General features: G+C 39.7%; 1 protein-coding gene across 1 annotated transcript in view; it reads right to left on the minus strand.

The window, feature by feature from the left end:
• Positions 1-1,165: 1,165 nt before the first annotated feature.
• ABCA4 (ATP-binding cassette, sub-family A (ABC1), member 4) overlaps positions 1,166-22,329 on the minus strand; it is a 74,829-nt gene continuing 53,665 nt past the window's right edge. The window contains exons 29-49 of the mRNA XM_009884903.1: positions 21,344-21,442; positions 20,119-20,308; positions 17,883-17,977; positions 16,839-16,871; positions 15,568-15,673; positions 15,373-15,447; positions 14,733-14,902; positions 13,561-13,738; positions 12,027-12,142; positions 10,250-10,397; positions 8,684-8,807; positions 7,806-7,935; positions 6,792-6,912; positions 5,889-5,951; positions 5,671-5,777; positions 4,193-4,334; positions 3,489-3,623; positions 2,998-3,101; positions 2,821-2,913; positions 2,231-2,480; positions 1,166-1,298 (exon numbers count right to left, since the gene is read on the minus strand). Of these exons, the coding sequence (XP_009883205.1) occupies positions 1,176-1,298; positions 2,231-2,480; positions 2,821-2,913; positions 2,998-3,101; positions 3,489-3,623; positions 4,193-4,334; positions 5,671-5,777; positions 5,889-5,951; positions 6,792-6,912; positions 7,806-7,935; positions 8,684-8,807; positions 10,250-10,397; positions 12,027-12,142; positions 13,561-13,738; positions 14,733-14,902; positions 15,373-15,447; positions 15,568-15,673; positions 16,839-16,871; positions 17,883-17,977; positions 20,119-20,308; positions 21,344-21,442 (2,602 nt within the window). The 3' untranslated portion in view covers positions 1,166-1,175. The remainder of the gene's footprint in view (positions 1,299-2,230; positions 2,481-2,820; positions 2,914-2,997; positions 3,102-3,488; positions 3,624-4,192; positions 4,335-5,670; positions 5,778-5,888; positions 5,952-6,791; positions 6,913-7,805; positions 7,936-8,683; positions 8,808-10,249; positions 10,398-12,026; positions 12,143-13,560; positions 13,739-14,732; positions 14,903-15,372; positions 15,448-15,567; positions 15,674-16,838; positions 16,872-17,882; positions 17,978-20,118; positions 20,309-21,343; positions 21,443-22,329) is intronic.

Below are 22,329 nucleotides of genomic sequence, written 5' to 3' on the forward strand. Positions count from 1 at the left end.
CATAGCTTAGAGAAAATTTCTTAGAAATGGTTAGATCTGGTAGATAAATGAAGCAGTATATCATTATGAATTTGTTTTCAGAATCGTTGCGTTCCAGTAGTTTAACTGTGAACCAGCAAAAAGAGCTAAATGTCAAATGATTTCCCACTGAGTGCAGCGTGGAGTACAAGCAGGTTGAAATTTTCCTTATGAGCACAGAGGAAGCATATACCCTATTCACACTTTACACCCACTTAAGGTCCAGTCACAGGAAAGAAGAAAAAATTGATCTTGTTTAGTAACAAAGATATCTTTCCAGGCCTCCATGAGAAGACAAAATGTTTGGCAGATTTGGACATACTCTTTCCTTTTAATCTCCATTTTGACATTCTGCTTCTATTTAAGAAACTTGAAGATGAATCATAGAATCATCTAGGTTGGAAGGGACCTTTACGATCATCAGGTTCAACCATCAACCTGACACTGCCAAAACCACCGCTAAATCATGTCCCTAAGCTCCACATATGTGGTATGAGTATGAGATAATTTTCATTAAGTTTTTGGTTTTTGTTTGTTTTTTTTTTTTTTAGGCAAATTTCTTGCTTGGGTCTGAGATCTGAATTAATTCTTCCCATTCTTGTCGAGACAACTGTGTTTTCACTGGCAGCCTGGTGAGACAGTGAAGCAGTCTCCCAGCACTAGCACCATCAGCCAGCACTGATGTTCTGACCTTGGTGCGCTCAGGATGGCAGGAATCCACTTTAAGCTGGGCAGTGCTCTCTGCCTTGAGGCCTGTCTGCTCACTGGTAGCAGTTGACTTAAGAGTTAAGCAAGAAAAACCTACCAGCCTGAAAGGTCCACATAGAGAAACCTTCTTTAATGCTCTTTACATGTCAATAAGGAGGAATGAGACTGCTCTTCTTGTATCTTATAATGAACTTTATGTTAGAGGAAGATTTTGTCGTATAGCAAGGACCTGCCTTTCCTTTGACGCTTCCAGCATGTAGCGTTCCTGGTAGAGCAATAGAAGTTGGCTGTTGCTAGGGCTGTTGCTGTTGTGAGCACAGTGCTTAGAAAGGTGCAAAAAAATCAGTATAATACTGAGTGTGAGAACCTTTGTTTTACCCTTCTACTGCTCTGGTATGGCACATCTTTCCACTGTGCTCAGTCTAAGCGCTAGTGATTGTAGAAATGGTCTATGCAACTGCCTGCTGATGCAAAGAAGGGGACACCTTTGCTTCTCTGCTGGCTCCAGCTGCACGGGGATGCAAAGGAATTTCCTCATCCTCCATCTGCTGTTTAGCAAAGTTCACAAAAACCTGTGTGAGGAAAGCAGAAAATGTCACCATCTCCTCAACTGAGACGAGTTAGTGGAATGTCTCTGTACATTTGCATCCTTTTGGCCTCTGTGCAGGGAAGAGACAGAAAGGGGAATCCATAAACATGAACTGAACTGAGACATTGTGTATCAGCAGAGATCGTTAATTCCTTCTTTATTTTGATAAACTCCCTTGCAAATTCCTTCCTTTGGATGCACTTACTTGCAACTAAAATCCTATTTTTTCTCAAGCGGGAGATGGGTTCAGCAAGGTTTGCATGGCTTGCAGAATGTGAGTTTGGTTGTGATGGGAAAAAGGAGAAAGACTATTTTAGTAAGCTGTAAGGCAGCCTGGAATGTCTCTCTAGGATTCCCATCAAAGATAACTTTGCCCATGTGGACCCCCAGCTACTTAGGAAAGCAGGCAGATGGGGCTAATACCATCAAGCAAGTGGGTGTTGCCCACAGTTCCAGTGGTCCTTTCAGGTTTTGTGTGTCTAATTGCTCCTGTATAAAAGTGCATGACAGAGACATATAAACATTTAACTAGATATCACAGTATGTCTGACACAACACAGGGCAAATCTCTTATTTAAAATAAAGTGTTATTCCCAGGCCAGCACGCCTTATTCTGAATAGTTGATCTTGCTCAGACTGCTCCCCCTGAAGGAATAGGTTGTGTGAATTCTGGCATCTAAGAAATACTGTCTTACCAGATCTCAAACGACACCTATTTACACAGGGAGCTAAGTTACAGATTTCATATCTGATCCACCCTCCTCGATGAGGTGTCTGGGAATCTTGCCTGAGTAAAAGGTGTGAGACAATTCTCTACTCTGAACAGTTAAGTCCTTCAGTTGTTTGGATACATCCCCATTGCATTGCCTAATTCTTGCCAGACAGGCTCTCCTGGATGCTTTATTTTTTACTCACCTGATCTAAAGTTGTTTGAGACACAGAATATTCTTCAATATGCAAGTTTTCCTTATTGGAGATTATTAACTGAAAAATCTTAGCCAGAGAGGAGGAGCAAATCTGATACTGCAGCATGTTGTAGTGTTTCTCTCTCTGTAAACTCCCTGGGAAGTTCATGCGTATGAATTGCTCAGCAGGAGTAGGATCTGGAGGCAGCCCAGACTTTGGAGCTTTGATTTTCAGAGTGACAATGTAGCCATCTCCAAACCTGGGAAGCACATGTGGATTTGGGAATTGGATGAAGAGGTGGTTTCATTATTCAGGAAGGAAATTAATTTTCAGCAGCTATGAAAATATTAATAGTATCTGAAAGATAATGCATAAGATCTAGCTTTGTAAGAAGTTCTGTATTTGTCCTGCAGAAGTGCTGTGTAGCATAATGGAGTTGAAATGAGGTCTGCTCAAATTGTCTAGGATACCACAGTTGCACTCAGAAATGGGTCTGTTTAAACAACAGCTCTTCAGATTGGATTGCTGTATTAAGAACAGCACATGTCACACATACCAAGTTTTCCCATTAACAAACACCATAAAAATATTCTACTTACTTGTATTTTAGCTGCTGAATTGTGCCCAAGCATTTGAAGGTACCTTTTACCATGATGGCTAAACGAGTACAGAGGGCTTCACATTCTTCCATACTTTCAAAAGAGAGAACAGATATTTAAGATAAAAGCCAGCAGGTGACCTTCAGCTACTCTGGGATTCTGAATGCTATCTTTTACCTGTGTGAGGTTAAAACCACAGCTCGCCCATCTCTGAGCACGCTGACAATAGAGTCCCACAGGAGGCGGCGCGACTGAGGGTCCATTCCAGTAGTCGGTTCATCCTGTAAGGGAAACATTAAAGCAATCAGAGTCAGAGAAGTAGATAAGAAAATCTATTTAGAATCAAATAATTGTGTGTTTGGGCCTTAGCATATAGCTGCTTCCCTACTGAAATCTGTGCCTTAAGAAAGCACGTGCACCTTGAAAAGCATATGAATGAATGGGTAGAAATGTACTTATTGGCACAAAGCAGTAAGGAAACAAGTACAAGAAACTGCAAGTAAGAATATAATGCTGTCTGTGTACAGCACAGCTACAGGGAAGGGAATGCAGTGAGGGCAGAAAGGAGCTTGCAAGGACTGTCATAAACATCCTTGTACCTCTTTAGCGTATAGTTTTATGAGATGTTATATGGAACTACCACAGAGCTATGTTACCATGACACTTACTAGCAAGACGAGTGGTGGGCAGCCTATCAGTGCAATGGCAGTGGAGAGCTTGCGCTTGTTGCCACCACTGTAGGTGCCAGCCAGGTGGTCTGCATACATAAGAAGTCCCAGCTTCTGGATGCCCCATTCAGCAACCTATGAGAAACAACCATGTTTTTAACACAGCAGCTAATGCATAACAGATGGGGTTGCTGGTACATCCCTCTTCTGGCAGAGACATGGCAATCCCCTGGGTTTTAGCACATTCATTTTAGAACCGGAGCAGAGGAGTCCAAAAATTTTTATGATGGTGAGGGTAATTCTAACTACTTGAGGGAAAGCCATAAACCAGCCTCATCTGTAGACTTCCTATCTGTGCAAGAATGTAAATTATTTTCTTCTGGAATCTTCTTCATGTTTTCTTTCTTATACATAAACAACTTTAAAGACAAGAACAAAACATCAACCAGTGCAGTTCCGAGTGATAGCAATTGGATCTTTAGCCTTCCACAGTTGGTGCCACAGTTTTGCAAGTACCGTTAAAGCCGGTTGACAGTGCAGTCTGGTACTTAACTGTCAAAATGACAGGAACGACTCCCAGGACTACAACACACAGAACGGTAACCTCACTTTGGAAATTCTGGCCCTTGGCCTTTTATGAACCCAATTAATCATCACAAATATTCACTGTAACTATGTATAGGTCAAAAGCAAGATTGCTTTACCCTCTTGATTTCCTCTGCTGGAACTCCCCGCAGGCGTGCATATAAGTAGAGATGTTCTCGTCCCGTGAGCAGGTCATCAATGGCATCAAACTGAGGGCAGTATCCCATGTTTTGATGGACATTAGAAATGTGGGTCAATATACTGGAGAAACAAAGAACAGAATCTTATGTCTACAGTACTAGCTTTAAGACAGAGATGGACACTTTGAGTAAAATCTTTCTTTTCTGGGGCAACAACTCTTGTAAGAGGAGAATGAATTCTTCCTGATACAACATCCTACTGAAATATCTGTCTGTACAGAAGAGCAAAGAATATATACTCATCTAAGTCAGCTCAGTCCTGGTTAAGAGTGTAAGCCCATTTCCCCTCACTCATTTTCCTGTTCAAGTATAGGCTAACTTAACAAGAAATTCTTTGAACAGTCACTCAGATCATATCTTTTTGCAAATGGTGTTTATTTCTAGAAGGAAAAAAAAATCAGTCAATTTCATCTCAGAGTGTGGTCACTGGGAACAGACAGGCAAGACACAAGGCTAATACTTTGTTGGTAGTAACAGTAGGAGTATAGAATCACAGAACGGTGGAGGTTGGAAGAGGCTTCTGGAGGTCATCTTGTCCACCTACCCTGTTCAGTCAGGGTCACCTACAGCAGGTTGCCCCGGACCATATCCTTGCAACAAAATAGCTATTGTTCAAATCACATCAATGGACAAAGAATGAAATCCCAACTACACCCAACAAAGGAAGACACACAGCCTGGAATTAAACTAACGTACCAGATCACGCTGTATTAATTTATGACGTTATGCCAGCACTGTGTAAACAAAGATGCTAGAAACACCCAGAGAAAAGTCCCAAAGCTCAGATCAAAGTACCCTGTTGGACTGCTTATCACAGAATCACACAGAATCACAGAATGGTCAGGGTTGGAAGGGACCTCTGGAGATCATCTAGTCCAACCCCCCTGTCAGAGCAGGGTCCCCTACAGCAGGTTGCACAGGACGGCATCAAGGCGGGTTTTGAATGTCTCCAGAGTGGGAGACTCCACAACGTCTCTGGGCAGCCTGTTCCAGTGCTCCACTACCCTCAAAGTAAAGAAATTCCTTCTCATGTTAAGATGGAACTTCCTATATCCAAATTTGTGTCTGTTACCCCTCATCCTATCACTGGGGACCACTGAAAAAAGACTGTTCCCATCCCCCTGGCACCCTCCCTCTAAGTATTTGTATGTTTATCTTATGTCTTCAAGCTCTTGTCAGTAGACCCGATTGCCTTGTCCCACTGTTAGCGTTACTGTAACTTACCCACAGATTTTACAACTGAGTGTTAAAAGTACCAAATGCCAGTGTGTGTTAGCTGTGGTGTCTCTCAGTGCCCTAAAACTGGAGAAGAGCTGCTGGGTCATTCAGAATATAATCTGCGCAGTTCTACCCCGATAAATGGACTGTCACAGGGTTGGTTTTTTTAAGGTATTTACCTATTGCCAGCCACTACAGCATCTCCAGATGTCACGTCAGTGTCTCCAGTCAGCATTTTGAATGTTGTTGTTTTGCCAGCGCCATTCACTCCCAAAAGACCAAAGCACTAAATAACAAAATGTATCACATTCGTTAGTATTTCCAACTTGCAAATCAGCAGGGGCATGAAATCTGAACTGATCCATGGAATGCAATCTAGTGTTATTGAACCACCTACCTCTCCGGGACGGATGCCAACACAGAGTCTGTCCACTGCAGGCTTGTGCCTACCTGCATAAATCTAAATTGACAGAAAAAAAATATCTTATTTCAAGACGTCTACAGCAAAGGAAGTCTTCTGAATTTTTAAGCTTAATGCTATTGGGATGAGGCAACTTTAGAACCAAGACAAAATTAAAAAGAAAGAGTAAGCATTCTACAAAGTCAGACATTTAGTTATATTAAATAAATTTGTAGTGACCCCTAAAAATACCATTTTTTCCACATACAGCATTTTACTTCATATCTTTAGCACTAGGAGACAGACCTGATGGGACAAAGTATCTCTGACATATCTAACCAAAGTGGAACAACACAGCAAGATAGTCTCAAGAATGATACTCCAGTTCTCTATTCATGAGGTCCCAGCAACGTGTGCAATCTTTGTATTTCTATAGCTCAAGCTTGCATGCATTTTTGGCAGCATAATTCAGATGCCTTCAATGTCTGGAAAGAAGATAAATTAGCAATAACTACAGCCCTCAATGTCGAAGCAACCAAATGGTTAACCTGAAATTGAAACTCACCTATGGAAAAAACAGAATTGTAGAAGAAAAGACGAGTAGTAGAAATGGACGTTCAATAGATTTAACAGTCATGTTGGATGACGTGAGGTAAAAAAAACCCCAAAACCTTAAGCAGGGAGGGTGGCACTGTCCTTGCTGGACTTCCCTAGGCTTTGATTTCTAATCAAATGTAATAGCCAAATAATATGTCAAGCCTTGACTTCTAAAAAGTTTATTATTTTCTAAGGCACAAGATTGATTTTGAAAACAATACCATCTGAATCCACAGCTGAAATACATTCTGAAAGAATAAATTTATGCTAGACTAATTTATTTCATTCATCTCAAAATATTACCTTGGTCAGTTCTTGTAATTCTAAGATATGTGTTTTGTTCCCTCCACTCATAATTCTTTTTCTTTCTTCTGCAACATCCTCATCTTCACCAATAATAGGTGACATGGCATTCTCAGCAAACCTGGAAGAACCCAAGAGATTGAGTGCAGAAACGATGAGATGCCCTGGGTGCAGTTAGAATAACAGTGTGAAACAATGGTTAATCAATTGCCAAAAATGTGACTGGTGGAAGCAGTGGGATTGTAACTTCATATTGTGACATTGGCTGGAGCATTCCCGCTGTTGGGAGAATCCCTGACCTTTGAAAGTTAATTTCTAAAAACTAAAAAGGGAGGAAATGGCTTGCTCAAAAGAGCATGGCTTGTCAGTCACTGATATGACATAACCTTCCCATCAGGCACAGCTTTTGCTATTTCACTGCTCCTCTGCAGCTAATGGTAGTCCTTCTACAGATCTTTTGGGTAAACCTCCCTATAAGAGAATATTTTCATAATTGTACCAATTAGTACTCTTGTTGGCAATCTCGAACAGGAGTGGATGACCCATTTGCACCTGGCACGTAGCTGCTTTCATTCAGGTAGAGGCACAGTTATCTAGCAGAGAGGGAAGCTTGCATAGTGTCCAGGCTGCAACTGTCCTGTGCAATGGACTAGAATTCCTGTCTTGGAATGTCAGGCTAGTACCTCATGCCAGTACTTATGACACTACAAACTTTCTAAGTAGTTTTACAATCTCACTATTGCAGTGTGTTAATCTAAAAAAAAATCCTACATTAAAGTCTCAATTTGAGAAAAGTTGTTTCTTTAATAACACATTCTTAAATCTTGTTAAGATAATGCACATTTGTAAATCCTTTCTTGAACCAGGATATCAACAAATTAAGATGAAAACAGGTAAGTAAACAGAAAAAAAAAGATGAAAACTTCAGAGAAAAAGAAAAAAGGGGGACACTGAGAATAACAAAGTCACCGACCCTGTTAATAAAGGAATATTAATACAAGCTTCCGGACATACCATCTTGTGGTGAACAAACGGTGTTGCATCAGGAGATTCAGAACGAAGAATGCAAACCCTTGAACAGCCATGGCAACCAGGTTCTTTCCAACAAAGTCCCATTGAAAAGGATCAGAAACATGCTCCTCACCTTTGGAGAAAGAGCACCAGAAAAGCAAGGTGAAATACTGCTGAAACAAAACACTGCTCCTCGGAACAAAACGTGTAATGATAATGGTTTAGGATTAAAATCCATACTTCATTTTTGATCATGATCAGGCAATGTTTCCATTTTCCAGTGTCTTATAAAGATTCTTAAGAAAATACACTCCAACCTCAGCTGCTGCATAGGAGCAAAAAAGAATATAAGCTCTCTGAATATGCACTACTTTGGATATCATACCATGAAATCTGCATGGATTATGTGAAACACATACATTTTCTGAATAAAAACAGATCAGTGCTGCTATATGACTGTTCTTTTAATAAGAAGTTGTCTGATATCAGACTGCCATTTGACAAGAGGATATATTTGAAGAACAGCATCCACTTAAGCATTAACATGAGGGCCCCCAAAGTATTAAAATGAAATGCAACAATATATCTTACTGTAATGATCTAAGGACTTCAGAACAAATGGTAAAAAGACATCAGAATCTGACACTGAACAAATGGGTTCATTTCCAATACAGGCTACTGGTTGGGCCATAAAGTTCTGGCAGCTGTATCAGTAGCTGTATCTTGTTCAGAGAGGTTGAACTTTCATACTCGTCATCCACCTGACGATGTGAAAGGGAAGAAACAGCCACTAATTTTCCAAGTTAAAACTTCCAACCATCTCATCCAAGGTCAGGACATGTGCCACTGATATAACTTGTTGCTTGTTGGCTCTTACTTACCAAACCTGGCATATACTTCAGTCACAGCTTGGTTCATGGCCAAGTCAATGAGTCCACGGCCCAGGCAAAAATGTGGGAAGACAATCAGCACGTTTTTCAATATTTTATTAAACTTCAGCAAAGACTATAAGAAACAGAAACAACATAACAAGCAGTTGAAACCAGACTTCTTTAAGAAAACATAGCAACATGAGCAAAAAGTTCTTTGTCATGTCAGAGAAACTGGATGTTCTGTGTTCTTACAACAGAGAAAACAGTATTTATTGAGTTACACCCAAAGCATCTGCAACCTAGAACACAGCACAGCAGAATGCTGGCATACACTGCACCAGGCAAGGTGCTTGTGAAAAACTGTCAATGGGCAAAGAAATTAATCTTTGTATATGAAGTATTTTTCTGTGTAGCAGAGATAACATGTAATTCTGGTGTCAGCTATTAAAAACACCAACTGTGAGCAACAAGAAAAAGTGGTATTTTTCTGTTAAAACATCAACCTTTATAGCTGGAATGTTTCCATAATCAGGACTGCCACAACATCGAAAAGTACTACTGCCTGGGCATAACTACACAGTAGACTTTGGTGCAATGTGGAGATACCCAAAACAGTGTAAGTGCCAGTAGCAGTCTAACTGCACCAACACTGAATTGAGAGAAGGGCAATTTTCCCTCTGGAGACACAGTATCTACAACAGGAACATATTCTCAAAGATAACAATACCGGCCTGCTGTTCCACAGACTGAATGGCACTAGATTGAACCCTGTGCTGCCAAGAAGCATGGCTGAGAATGTAGGAATACCAGGGACGTAAGGTATTGCAAAGTTGGCCCTTGAAACCATGAAATGAACCAAGATCTATTCCTCCTTCCCAGCAAACAACAATGCTTGATCAGCACATGGTGTTTGAAAACGCACTATCAGTAATGATAGCTAATTGGATTGCTGTTAGATGTAGAAAGGGTGTTAGTCTCAACAGCCAGAGTATCAGCAGCTGTAGAGGTGGTAGTAGTAGTACACACAAGCCAACAGTGTTTTATAAACATCTCTTAGCCTTTCTAAGAACTAATTTTGGCACTCACTGTCTACTCTGTCTATTCTTGTACTTTCTGTCACTTTCCTGGTGCTGTTAAACCATTTTTGGGAAATTCTCAAAATGCTGTTATAAGCAGAACATCTCCTTTAACACAATGACTAGCAGGAGTAGGTGTCTTCCCTTACTTAGTGGTGACGCTGATTTTCTACCATCTACCTCTTCGTGTACAATCCAAGCTGCAGAAGCAAGCACAAAGTGCCATGTCCCCTCCTCTTCAACTGTGAAAGAAGTTTGCTCATAGGGATAAAAACCACTCAATGTCATTCCTTGTGTGTGTAGCCCAAGAAATCAATTGCCCTTGCTTCTCTGGCTTATTCTGCTCACCTGTCCCTGCAGTTACTTGGCAAATTCCCCATTTATGTACTGTCAGAAAAAATGGCGAGGTAGAGAAAGACAGTTACTGTTAGAGATGGTTATGCTTGGGCACCCTTTGCACAGCTCTTCAAAAGCAGGTGTCAACAAAGACATTACTTACCGGGTTATTTTCAAATAACTCCAGGATGAATGTAATGGCACTGCTGTTGATCCCCACAAAGAGATTAATACAAGACAATGCAACATAAGCAGTGCTAGGGACACTGAAGAAAGAAGCAGCAGGGTACATCATGGGAATTATTGCCCATCTGCATGCAAAAGATAGAAAAACTATGATAACAGATTCTCAGTATTCTCATGTCAGTTGTTCTAATGAAAACACAAAGTTCAGCTTTCTTCTCATCCTAAGTATAATGAAATGGTGTAAGTAACCAGAGATGCTACTACAGCATTCTTTTCCTGGTTACTAGATAAAAAGCTTTTTCTGCTTAGTCTTTTTTTTTTTTTTTTTTTGCTGTTAAAATGCAGGGCCATAGAAACTGCTACAACTGAGAAAACTTAATGCTAGCAGGGTTGTTATCACCCCAGGTGTCCTTGCACATCTTACTGGATTGTACACTAGGAGGGAGAAACAAAGAAGTGTTAGATAAAGCAAATACAATGTACTGCTTTGCTAGATACTCCTCAGCTTTCAAAACTGTCCAAAGAAATCAGAAACTCTGTAAATTTTGATATCGTTTTCTGAATCTTCTACCATTGTTTTTTAACTCCTGATTTGGAGCTTCCTGTGCCACAATTTCTGGGACATAGCTAATGCACATGCAGCAGCACAAAAGTAGTATTCCTCTAGAATAAACTTACAATGCTTAGCAACGGTCAGTGTGACTAGGAAGAATTCAGTAATAACAACCTGAATTGCTTAACAGGACAATACACACGTGGTCCGAATCATCCTAAGTTTCCTGTTATGACTGCAGCTGGACTCAAGGGCTAATATATGACTCTATGAATTTACCTTCCTTTCTGCTTTTTATTTTGAGTATCAAATTATGAAATTATTATTGAAGTGAATGCCATGTGATTATATTTTTTTCTGAAAATTTCATCTTGATAGGTGCTTTAAAATACGCAAAGCCATTTTAAATGCCCATTCACCCAGCTGTGAATTACTGTATTTAAAAAAATATGTAGAGCCACAGACAACTCATTAAAGATAATACTGTTGCACTTTAAAAAGATATTATGAAAATTAAAACAAATTAACATTCTGACAGCATTTTTTTAACATTGGGTATTTTACAGAGATTAAATGAGGATCATGCTTTGCATTTTCTCAGGATTTTCATTCAATGAACATGAAAGCTGAGTTTTTTCCTTTAACTGTAGAAATAGATCTGGTCAATCATTTTGCCTAGACTACATCAGCTTCATGGCTACCAGGAATATGATTTTATAGATAAAAAAATATGATCACTAATTAAATGAGAGAAAGTGAATTTCAGTCAGCCTTATAAAATGCTATTTTGCCAACACAAATACTCATTTGAAGTGTCGAAGACTCAGTACTCTTTGCCCTTGGGTTAAATGCTGAAAGTTATTTTAATATTGGCTGTCAATGAGGCAAATGAACAGCCACCAAATTCCTACACAAGGTACATATCAAAAAGCAGCAAACTGAACAAATTTTCCTGTAAGGATCACATTTAATGCTTAAAAATGTAAGGCACTGACAAAAAAAAAATCTCCTTTACAGCATGTGGCCAGACGGAGTGTGTAAATATCCCGGAGCAGGGAGAGAATCCCATTCTAACCTGCATTGTACCCACTCAGTTTTATTCTGTAAAGCTGGATTTCACTAAGTACCAAGCTCAATAACATGAAATCATTTCCATGGGAAATACAGGGCCCCACATGCAGGAACAACCTTGAACACTCACCCATACAGAAGCAGCAAGGCAACAAGCACAGGGAGATTAGTCGGAGAAGTGTATGCTTTCTTGTTGAATCCAGCGAATATAACCACAACCATTCCAGCACTCAGTGCATAATTCGCCTGCCACATCACAGGGTGAAGATCAGTGTGTAAGACCTGAGAAGGTCTGCAAACATATCCAGATCCTACACATTATTCCAAAAGGATTTTGTATTATGGAACACCGGAATTTATGAGCTAGACTAGTCACACTCAAGCTTTTGGATCAAATGGGTCTCTGGTAGCACTTGACATTTTTCTGAGACATCTCTTATCAGACTGTTCATCAAAAATACAACATACATCGTTCTTTCTTAGATTATGGTTTGGGAGCCAATTATTTCATGGTCGTGCTGGCAGGCTGCCCACAGAAAGAGGCCGTGTGTATACAAGGGAAGTGCAATTTCTGGTGATGTAAAGGCTATGTAGGAGGGAAATAGCTGGTTACTTGAGCCACATTCCTGGGAGGCAGATAAAGTGAGTATGCTTGGCCACTGCTCTTCTCAATTTCACTGCTCAGTATTAGTAGCGCTAATCTACTGCAATGCACAGAGCTCCCATGCAGAATGGAAGGTGGAGCTTCACAGAACTGCTAACACCAATTAATACCTTTGCATCATGCTGTCAAGGGCCACAGCCAAGCATAATTCCTCTCGAGGAAGCTGCTGGGAGGCTGCTGTGACCAGCAGGAAACAAGAACCCAGAGACCTACTTCTTTTCCTGCATTTACTAAATTACTGCTTGCTTTACCTTCTCCTGAAAGAGCACCTTCCAAAGCTTCTAGAGCTTTGGGCTTTTCAATTATTTCAAGTTTTTTTTTTCTTTTTAATTTTTCAATTCCATGTTCATGCTTTTCTTATTGCATAAGCCCTTGGCCACTCCTTGCTGAGAAAGCATGTCTAGAAAACAAACCCCTTGCTGTGCAGGCAAAGAATTTGCTCATTTGTGACAAAGTGGCCTGCGGGGTAAAGAGAGCCCTGTCTAAGCAAGTCTGGGCCTGTGGTCTAAATCCTTTTGGAACAACACAGTGAAGATGATTCAGTGATCTAAACAAATACATCTATGTCATCTTAGACACTCTGGAGTATTTTGTCTGGCCTCTAGCTACTGTTCTAGCAGCCTGTGAATCTCCCACTTAGATTTCTTGAATATCTTGAAACACGTTATGGTTCTTCTAGAGGGCAGGAGTGACTAGCATCAGGCAACTGGTCTTTCCCCTGCTATGGTAAGTTGTACTTTATTATACTTTTAGTTGTAAGGACTAGAAACCCTAAGATTACAGTAAGTTCAGCTTCATTAGTTGAATAATGAGCTGTGCACTTTACAATTTCTACATCTGTAGTTAGGAGGTCAGATCCTTAGCGTGCTCTCTGAGAAACACTTAAAAAAATGAATTCTTTGCAATGCTCAGAATCAACTTCCCTCAATTCACAGATTAGTCCCCAGTTCATGCAAACCCAGGAATTATTGCAGGCCATGAAATAACAGCAGTTACTCACTATGTCCCACATGAAGTTGGTTAGCCAGTAGGTCACAGGGCTCACACCACTGACAAACTGTAGATGCTTGGCTTTTGTTACACGTTCTTGAATAAGGTATAAAACAAAACTAGCTGGTATGAAGGACATAGCAAAAATGACACAGATAGCAACAACAGCATCCACTGAAGTGGTCAACCTAAAACAGAGCACAAGAACAGACTGTGAGCAAAGGAATGGACTCAATACAACGCTATATTAGCATTTGGGGAATCTGAAGGGAATTTTAAGATCTAGAAGTAGTAAGGTTATTCTGTAAGTAGAAGACTTCTCCAATTTCAAAATGTGCCAGTTTATTTTCCCCAAGTAGTGTTGCGGACTGTAGCTAACAAATATGGATGTTGGTGGCACCACTGCCTGATTTTTTACTTGCTTTCATTCTCTGGAACAGTTAAACTCCTATATATATCTCTCAGTTTGACAGCCTTTCCTGTATGGTGTGTCTCAAACTAGACATTAAGGCACAACAGTCGAAGTGCTCTGGGAGCTGGGAAAAGAGGGACTCAAAGAGGCAAGGTGTAGACAGCGAGATGAAGAGCAGATCATGTCTCTGTGCTAAGGCAGAAGTTTTCAGTTCCACTGACTTCTGAACTTAATAGGAGACATGAGTGGGAAGTCATACCTTCTTAGGGGTGTCTTTTTTCAGGAAATTATGGCTTTTAGATTCTGCAGTACACCAACACTACTACGTGCCATTGAAAATCTACCTGTGTGCTCTCCTTGGCACCAAGATGGAGGTTGTCAACTACTGCCTACTTGTAGTCAATTAAGGACAATTTCCAATTCCTTTTTTGATTATGATATCTGTGTTATTTCACAACTAGATCTATTGGCCTTGGAGCATGAACAAATACTTCAGAATCTTTGTGCCTGGGAATCAGCAGAAACAGGCAATCATGTACAACCAATAGCCATAGCTCCTACACAGGATGGGAATGAATTCTTATACGAATATAATGAGACAGAAAAGAATAGATTGTATATCTAATTCTTGATTAGAACAAAACTTCAGGAAAAGGTCTTAACATTCTGTCAATTGAAGTATTTCTCCTCAGAGTGTGAGTACGCTGGAGGTGGTATGCTGCCAGGATAGGGAGGGGTAAAAGCTAGCAGCAGAGCACAGGCAGACTTACACAGTGACTTCAGAGAGTTGCTCCTTAGTGAGATTCAGAGGATGGTTTATAGCAGTGATCCCATATTCCTCAGCAGCTTGGCCAGTCCGCAGGTTAGCTCTAAGGATTGCATTATTGGCTACATTAAGGAAACTAACCATAGCATGCCAGCCTTTATTGTTAAACCACACCTAAAAGAGTCAGAAAGCACAGATTCATTTAAGAAGCTTTCACTAATAACTCTGAGTTGTAAGAGAAAACGTAGCTGCCTTTTATCTACTTTGGGGGGCATTGTCAGCAGCGAAGAATCCAGCACCAGGGATTCATTGCTCCTAGGCACAGTCCAGCAGGAGGAGCTCACATACTATGCCTTTAAAAGGGTTGGACAACCACTGTCAAGGGATTTTATAGAAGCACGTTTTAAAATTTAGCAGAATGTGTCCTACTCAGAAGTATTTAGGACAGCAAGAAGTACTAAGAACATGGTTAAAAAAAATCTCACATTAAAAATAACTCTGCATTAACACTGTATCCCATATTAGTTATTATAAGTATAGTATTTCAGGTCTTCTTGATCCGAGAATGCCACTAGAAATATTCTCACAATTTGAAGTCTGTGTCAAGAAAGACTGTGAGTTAGCAGACTACTTCCAGCAAATACCTTAATATTATCTTCAGTTTCCATGTATTTAAGAAAATTAGAAATTTCTTTAGCAGCAGCCAGTGAACTTTGTCCCTAAAATAAAAAAGAAAAGGCTAAAGATCATCTGTCTGGATGAAATCTGATACTGCATGTTTTCAGCTTCATAACAATTGTTTAGTAAAGGGACAAAAAAATCATAAAAATCTTGCTTACTCCTGTCACATTCATCATTCGGCCAAGATCACTTAAAAAATTGACAACTTGATCTCCAGAAACATGAAGGACTGGGAGCCTTCCTCCTATAGAAATTCCTCCATATCTAACAAAGAGAACAGTATCATCAGTCACTTGTAGTACAGACCCAAAACTCTGTACATTGATGGAAATACTAAAAATCCACTTAATGTAAGTTTGATTTCTATACATCATTTAACTAATGTATAACAATCTCCATTCTTTTTTTAACAAGTTGTATTAGGTCTTCATAGGGGTTACAAATAATAGAAGTTCTATCAGTTTCTGAGGGGTTCATACCAGGATCCTGAGAAAATTATTATTTAGATAGAAGATTTGGAGAAAACAGTTATTTCTGCAATGCAAAATCTTTAAATCAAGATAGCTGACATATAACTGTTTGAACAGCATGGAGGACCGAGGACAGCATGGACCTTAGTTCAAATTTCAGTTGCCCTGAGAGGAGCAGGTATTCACCAATGCTGGTGCCAGCCAATACTCCATAATGATAAATACTATTGCATGAGATGAACCAAAGTATAATCCCATAGAAAGCAATGTTTGCACAGGAACAAGCAGATATTCCATGAAGGAAGCCAGCCATCCAGCTACTACCTTTGAAGTGAATTCCTACTGCTGATGAAAAACTAAGTAAGTATGTTCTTCAGGCTAATCAGTCATCTTTCTAAGCTTAGTATCTGCAGAGTAGACATCACACTGGGGTTAGCTGATGCCTCTATGTAAGCATGGAGCACTAGTGGAATCTGTTTTTTAACTACTGCACATGTTTAGAGCGGGGATGAGGAGTTGTGGTTGTTACTTCTGTATTTGATGAGCTGGTGTCCAGGTTTCACCTTGCCCAGGTCTTTTTTTTGAAGGGTTCATACTTTTCTGCCGCAGTTTGAAAGAGCTGTGTCAGAGCACTATCACAATGGAGTGAACTATTGTATTGTAACTTTCCATCACTCAGATCCCATTAGTTTGACTCTTCTAGATAATAAAACTGTGATAGATCCATTGTGTGCCTCTGGCCTTCACCCTTGTGGGGGCAGTCCAAACAAATATAACCCCTTTTCTTTACAAAACCCTTGTTGAGCCCCAACCTATTTCCCACTGAAGCCACCTCTTTGTTCTATAGTATCTGCCGCAATTCCCCTTGTCAATTCAGAGAAACATTGTGAGGCTCTATAGATAAACAGAAATTCATTGTTCCTTTATTTACCACCATAATCTGCAAATTGGTTTCTTACCTTTGCTCATTGACCCAGTATTTGCTCTTCAAGCTGAAACAGACAAAGAGAATCCTCTCTTAATGCACTGAATCAAAGTCAATGGTATTGTCAGGCCTAAATGGAAAGTAGAGACGAATTCCCATACTTTGCAGATCCCCAGTTTTCCCTAGACAGCTTTTTTGTTTGTTCGGGGTGGGGTTTTTTGTTGTTTGGGTTATTTTGTTGTTGTTTTGTTTTATTCGCTTTCTTTTCTAATTCTGCTGATTACTTTGAGTTGTGGTGTTGTCAGGACTTTTGGTGTTCCCTGCAGTGGCTTTTTGGTTTTTTTTTGTTTTATTTTGTTTTCTGGCATGATTAACCTCCAGCTCATACAGAGATATGCAAGATTTCTAAAGTGACACATACTGGCTCTATCCTAAATCCATAGTTAATTGATTTTAAAAGATGTATCTAAAGCAATTATGACATGTGCTAAGAGGAATCAGTCAAAGGCAGCCAGCACACACCTAATACAATGGGAATTCAATAACTCTGCTGGGAATTGAAAAGGTAGCAAGGCCTGAATCAGAAATAATAGGCCATGGACACTGCACAGATAATTACCGTGCATGACACTCATGCAAGCTGAGGAGCTATCAGTAGGATAGATGTAACATTGTCCTTTGGCTTTGTAGGACTTCTGGGAAGCAAGTGATAATTAACTGAGGCAAATGGTCATGCTGCTGTGGCTACAGTTCTTCAGGGACACAAACTGGAATCTCTGCAAGGCAGTTCACCATGCTGTGCAGACTCACTGGTTTTCTCACCATTAACACGGCATTCCATCAACATTGAAACTTAGCTCTGCCTATAAATGAGTATCCAATTATACAAATAGGTGTAATTAGCATCATTTAACTCCCCTAAAATGAGCATCTCCTATTCTTACATCCCTAATATGGACATGATGCTCATGTCTACGCAATACTGTAGCACATCAGGTGATGTGTTACTGTTAAATGAGAATTTCATGGCCAGATACAAAATACCGCATATGAAAAACAAAGAAGGATTCATCCCTACCTCCCTTTTATCAAAGTGGGATATGTTTTCACCAGAAAATCTGAAATATTTCTGTGTGTCAGATCTTGAAGAATTTCTGTGCTGTGCTGCACTCTCTGGAAAGAAAAGAAAAGCTAATCAATTGCACTAAAGTTTACAATTTCTAAAGCTATTGAGCAAGTGTTTGTCAGGAAAAGAGCAAAAGTAGCTTTGGTTCAGAGGAATTGCTCAGGTTCATAGTATCACTGAAATGAGTGTGGGTCACTCATTTTCTAGCCTAAACATCCTTACTTTACTAAGATTTCAGAAGAAAGCATCAAATCACAGAAGTTTGCTATGCCTGACACAAAACAATTGCACTTCACTCTGAAACTTGACCTGAGTTATTTGCAGCAAAGGCCAGGGTTGCTCGAGGCTTTTTTTTCCACTGTGAAAGACAGAGCTTTTCAAATAAATTGAGGTCCCAGTGAAGATCAGGTTTCCTATGATTTAGCAAGTAGAAGTAAAAATTAATAGGAAAACTTCACCTACACTAGCACGTTAGATTATTTGAATGAAAATTACTCTTTTTTTGTAATGAAAATGATGCCACATGACACCTTTGTGAGTCTTCTGCACATACAGGGTTTGCTGTGAAACGCAAGACCTGAAACTTGCTGAGTTTATCCCAAGGTAGAATATACTTAAAAAGGTTCCTAGGCAGTTTCAGAGGGCAAAGCTTGCAACCTGAAACGACCTAGTAATGACCTAGAGAGTAAGTCTAATGGACTTTCTGGAAGTTCCTACATTTGCCCACAGAGAGGCAGTACCAGGTGACACAGAAGTTACATTACAGATATCTAGCTGATTCTAGGCAATTCAGAGGTAGCATCCTCATAGTGCCTTCATTAAATAAGCTCTCTGTGCTCAGGCATCACAATTATTTACATACTGTTGCTTCCCTGGAGACTCAAATGTGAATTGTTTCTTCCTGACAAGTTATACAAAATTATCATATCCTGCGAAATTATCAGGATAATATTACAATAAATACATTTCCCTTAGAGGACTAGAATCCCCACAAACAAAAAAAAATAATTTTGCATCCTACTTGGATTTGAAGTTTTAGACTAAATTTTCCTCTCATACACTAGCATGCAATTAGCAAAATTCAACTTTGGCTGTCCCTTGGACAGGGATTACTTCGAAATCAGAAATAACTTGGGATGTTATGAATCAGGTCAGAATATAACCTCTTTATTAATTTCTTTTTTCGTTTCACATACAGGAATTCTACAGATATTTAAAACAAATTTGCTTTGTTGTTTTGTGAATAACGACAGAGAAACCAAGCTGAATCAGTATTTTTAAGACATCGTGTCATGGATTTGGATTCAGAAATTGATTATTTGATTTAACATTAGTGTTAAAACTAGAACTATTTCAGTCATTTGGCTAATGTGTGCAGCCTGGCAAACAACAATATTAAAGTTGAACGTTGTGCATGGTGAGACATTAAGTTAGTGAGCTATTCCCCTGAGAATGGCTGTAATTCTGTTTTCTTTAACTTGTTAGAAAAACATTTAGAAAATGTAAACACTAACAGACTATAATTTTCCTTTGCTCTTCAAATGAGCAAGAACATTTTATAAAGGGCACTACTAAGATTACTCATTGATAGGAAGAGGTAGGAATGTAGCTCTCATCTCTTCTCCATACAGCATCAGCGGTTATTACTCATCTTCATGCACATGCATACAAACATTCATTTTGCTAGCTTAGAACTTTCTTTCAAGGAATGGAACCAAAAGACACGTAAAAAAATAATTATTTGGGGTTGACTCAATATTAATTTTTCCAGTTTTCATGACATGACCCGACGCCATGATTTTCAAGATCATGACATTTTTTGTTTCTTCCTTTCTTCTTTCTCCCTCCTTCTCTTCCCTTCTTTAAAGAAAGGCAATCTTCTAAATAGAATTGTGCTTTGAGGCAAGAAAAAAATATTTTAAATTATTTGATAAATTGTTAATTTTTTGTGATTTTCTTCTTTATGAAGAGTTTGCAATTTGGATGAAAACAGTAATCAAATTTCATTTAAGTGTACAAGCTTTTCCTCTGAAAACCGATTTCCAGATTCCAGCAATTCCTGCTCCCTTAAAAAAGTGAACTTAATTCCTTCAATGTATATTGGCATGTCAGGATGCTTACACACTAGTCCCTTTCCAGCACTTGCCCTGAAACTTTTCCACAAAGATTTGTGTTACAGGGACACTACCTGCGGTGGCGGGAGGCCTCCTGCACCTGCAGGGCATTCTGGCAGCATAGTGAGTTTCTTGTGAGTACTGCACTTGCAGGAAGGTGAAGGATTCTCAGGGCTCCACTTCTGGCTCAGCAGGAGGCTGCTTAGGTTAGGCTGAACAGCAGGTGTGTTCCAGGCAGTTGGCATATCATTGCATGGGTAGTTCCTGTGTAGAGGAACAGATGCTTTAAGCTGTTGAGAGATATCCACAAAAATTTGCGCTCACAAATCCACAAAATCACAATGCTCTCAGCAGACATTCTCCTCTCAGCCCTTATCCTGCGAGTTATGAATAATAAGAACATTTTAGAATATTTGGTAAAAATGAATCAATATCATCTCCCCCCACATCTCTGCCAAGTTTACTGTCCTCACCTTGTGGATAGGACACTGAAGGAAAAAGGGAACTGCGTTTAACCCATTAGTATATATGAAATCTGCAGCAGACATATCTTTTGTGAAGAAACTATCCTTTTCCTTGCTCCAGAAATATCTTTTCTCTTTTTATTTTTTAACGTTTCCTCTTTGCTCCTGCTGTACCACACAGAGGAGAGGAGAGGAAAGGAAAGAGAGAGGAGACAACAACCAGAAGAATCAAATTGCTGGATATCATGACTGGGAGAGAGGCAGGAGAAAAGAAACAAATGGCAAAGCATAGCATGCCAGTGACAAATGTGTTCAAAGCAGGACCCACAGTCAGGGTAAGAGGGTAGGACAACAAATGTTAAAGTAAGAGCCCTACTAATGTTGTCTTCCAGACTAAGAATAGCTTCAATTCATAGAGGCTGTCCTATTGCTACTTCACAATCCCAGCAATTGCTGAAGCTATTGCTTCCAAACACACCACTGGGAACAGGAGGAATCTGAGGGGACTCACACGTGGCAAGTGCCAGGGAAGCTCTGAAGATTTGGGTCTGAGCCCACTGGCCTACTGACATACAATTCAAGGTTGCATAATTCTCAGTAGAGGGCTACATGAGCGGGCTTCCAGCTAGTCACATTGAGCACTGTGAATCATTCTTAATCCAGCGGCATTGCTCTTTGTTACTTTTGACCTGATATGAGAAATTATTTCCAACAATATATCTGAAGCATTGCCTCTAGTGAAAAGTCAAGCCAATTAATTCTTGTTTCACTACTCAAGTTCCACTAGTAATACCATGCTAGAATCTCGTTCAAGAGAGATTAGCTTGCAACTTACGGAAGAGGCTGATTCTTCATGCAGCGATTTCCAAATCCTGGTTTATTCAAGAAAGCATCAGTCAGGGAGACCATCTGCTCACTGCCAGGACGCTCATTGCTAAGGAAATAAGATAGGACTTTCTCTATGAAAATTTTTTTCGAAGTATTGTACTGGAGTACACATAGCAACTGGTGAAGGACAGTCATATGGCAGACCCAACTGCCTGCCTCCAAATGCTGATAATTCAATTAATTTATTTATTTATGCAAAAATCCAGAATCTTCCAAGATGATTAACAGGCTAAAGCAATGATTCTTTTCTCCCAATATTAAAGCATGGCTTCTGACATAGTCCTATAGGAACATTCTCCAAAAGGGCTTGAATCCACATTTCAACCCTCTCAGCCCTGTCACACTTAGTAATCAGAAGATGAAAAACATATTCTGCATTTTCATTTGCTGAAGCCAAAGAGACAATGCTGTTAAATAGTGAAGTGTTTGCAACTAACAACTTACTAACATTGGACTACAGAATATTGCTAGTGCCAAGTATTATACAAGTATGAATATCAAACTCTGCTCCATACGCTACCACGTGTAAATTAAAGTTTCTTATGAATTTTCAGTATGAAACACAAGGAAAATTATTCAAAATTATTGCCTTCAGTTTTGCTGCTTTCTGCTAGTTGTGAGCTAGTCTAGGACTTGAACATTGTTTCTAAATTTCCTCTGCACGGCACATGTTTTGACTTGGTGAAAGTTCAGCTTTGGAATACGTGGAAGTCAAGGTGAAGGAAGTGTTCAGGACAGACAGAGGAATTGTGCAGTGACTGGGAGAGAACAGAACTGAAGCTTCTATGAAGAATGAAAGGAGACAAAGTGCTAGTAGACCAAAAAAAAAAAAAAAATTCAGACCCAACCAAAGGCTACTGTGTGGGGAGAAACTGCTAAGCAGCAACATTAATAAAACTTGAGTCTCTGCTTTCATCTTGTTTCCATAACTTT

Source organism: Charadrius vociferus, unplaced genomic scaffold, assembly GCF_000708025.1.
Source record: "Charadrius vociferus isolate BGI_N301 unplaced genomic scaffold, ASM70802v2 scaffold163, whole genome shotgun sequence".
Classification (NCBI taxonomy): domain Eukaryota; kingdom Metazoa; phylum Chordata; class Aves; order Charadriiformes; family Charadriidae; genus Charadrius; species Charadrius vociferus.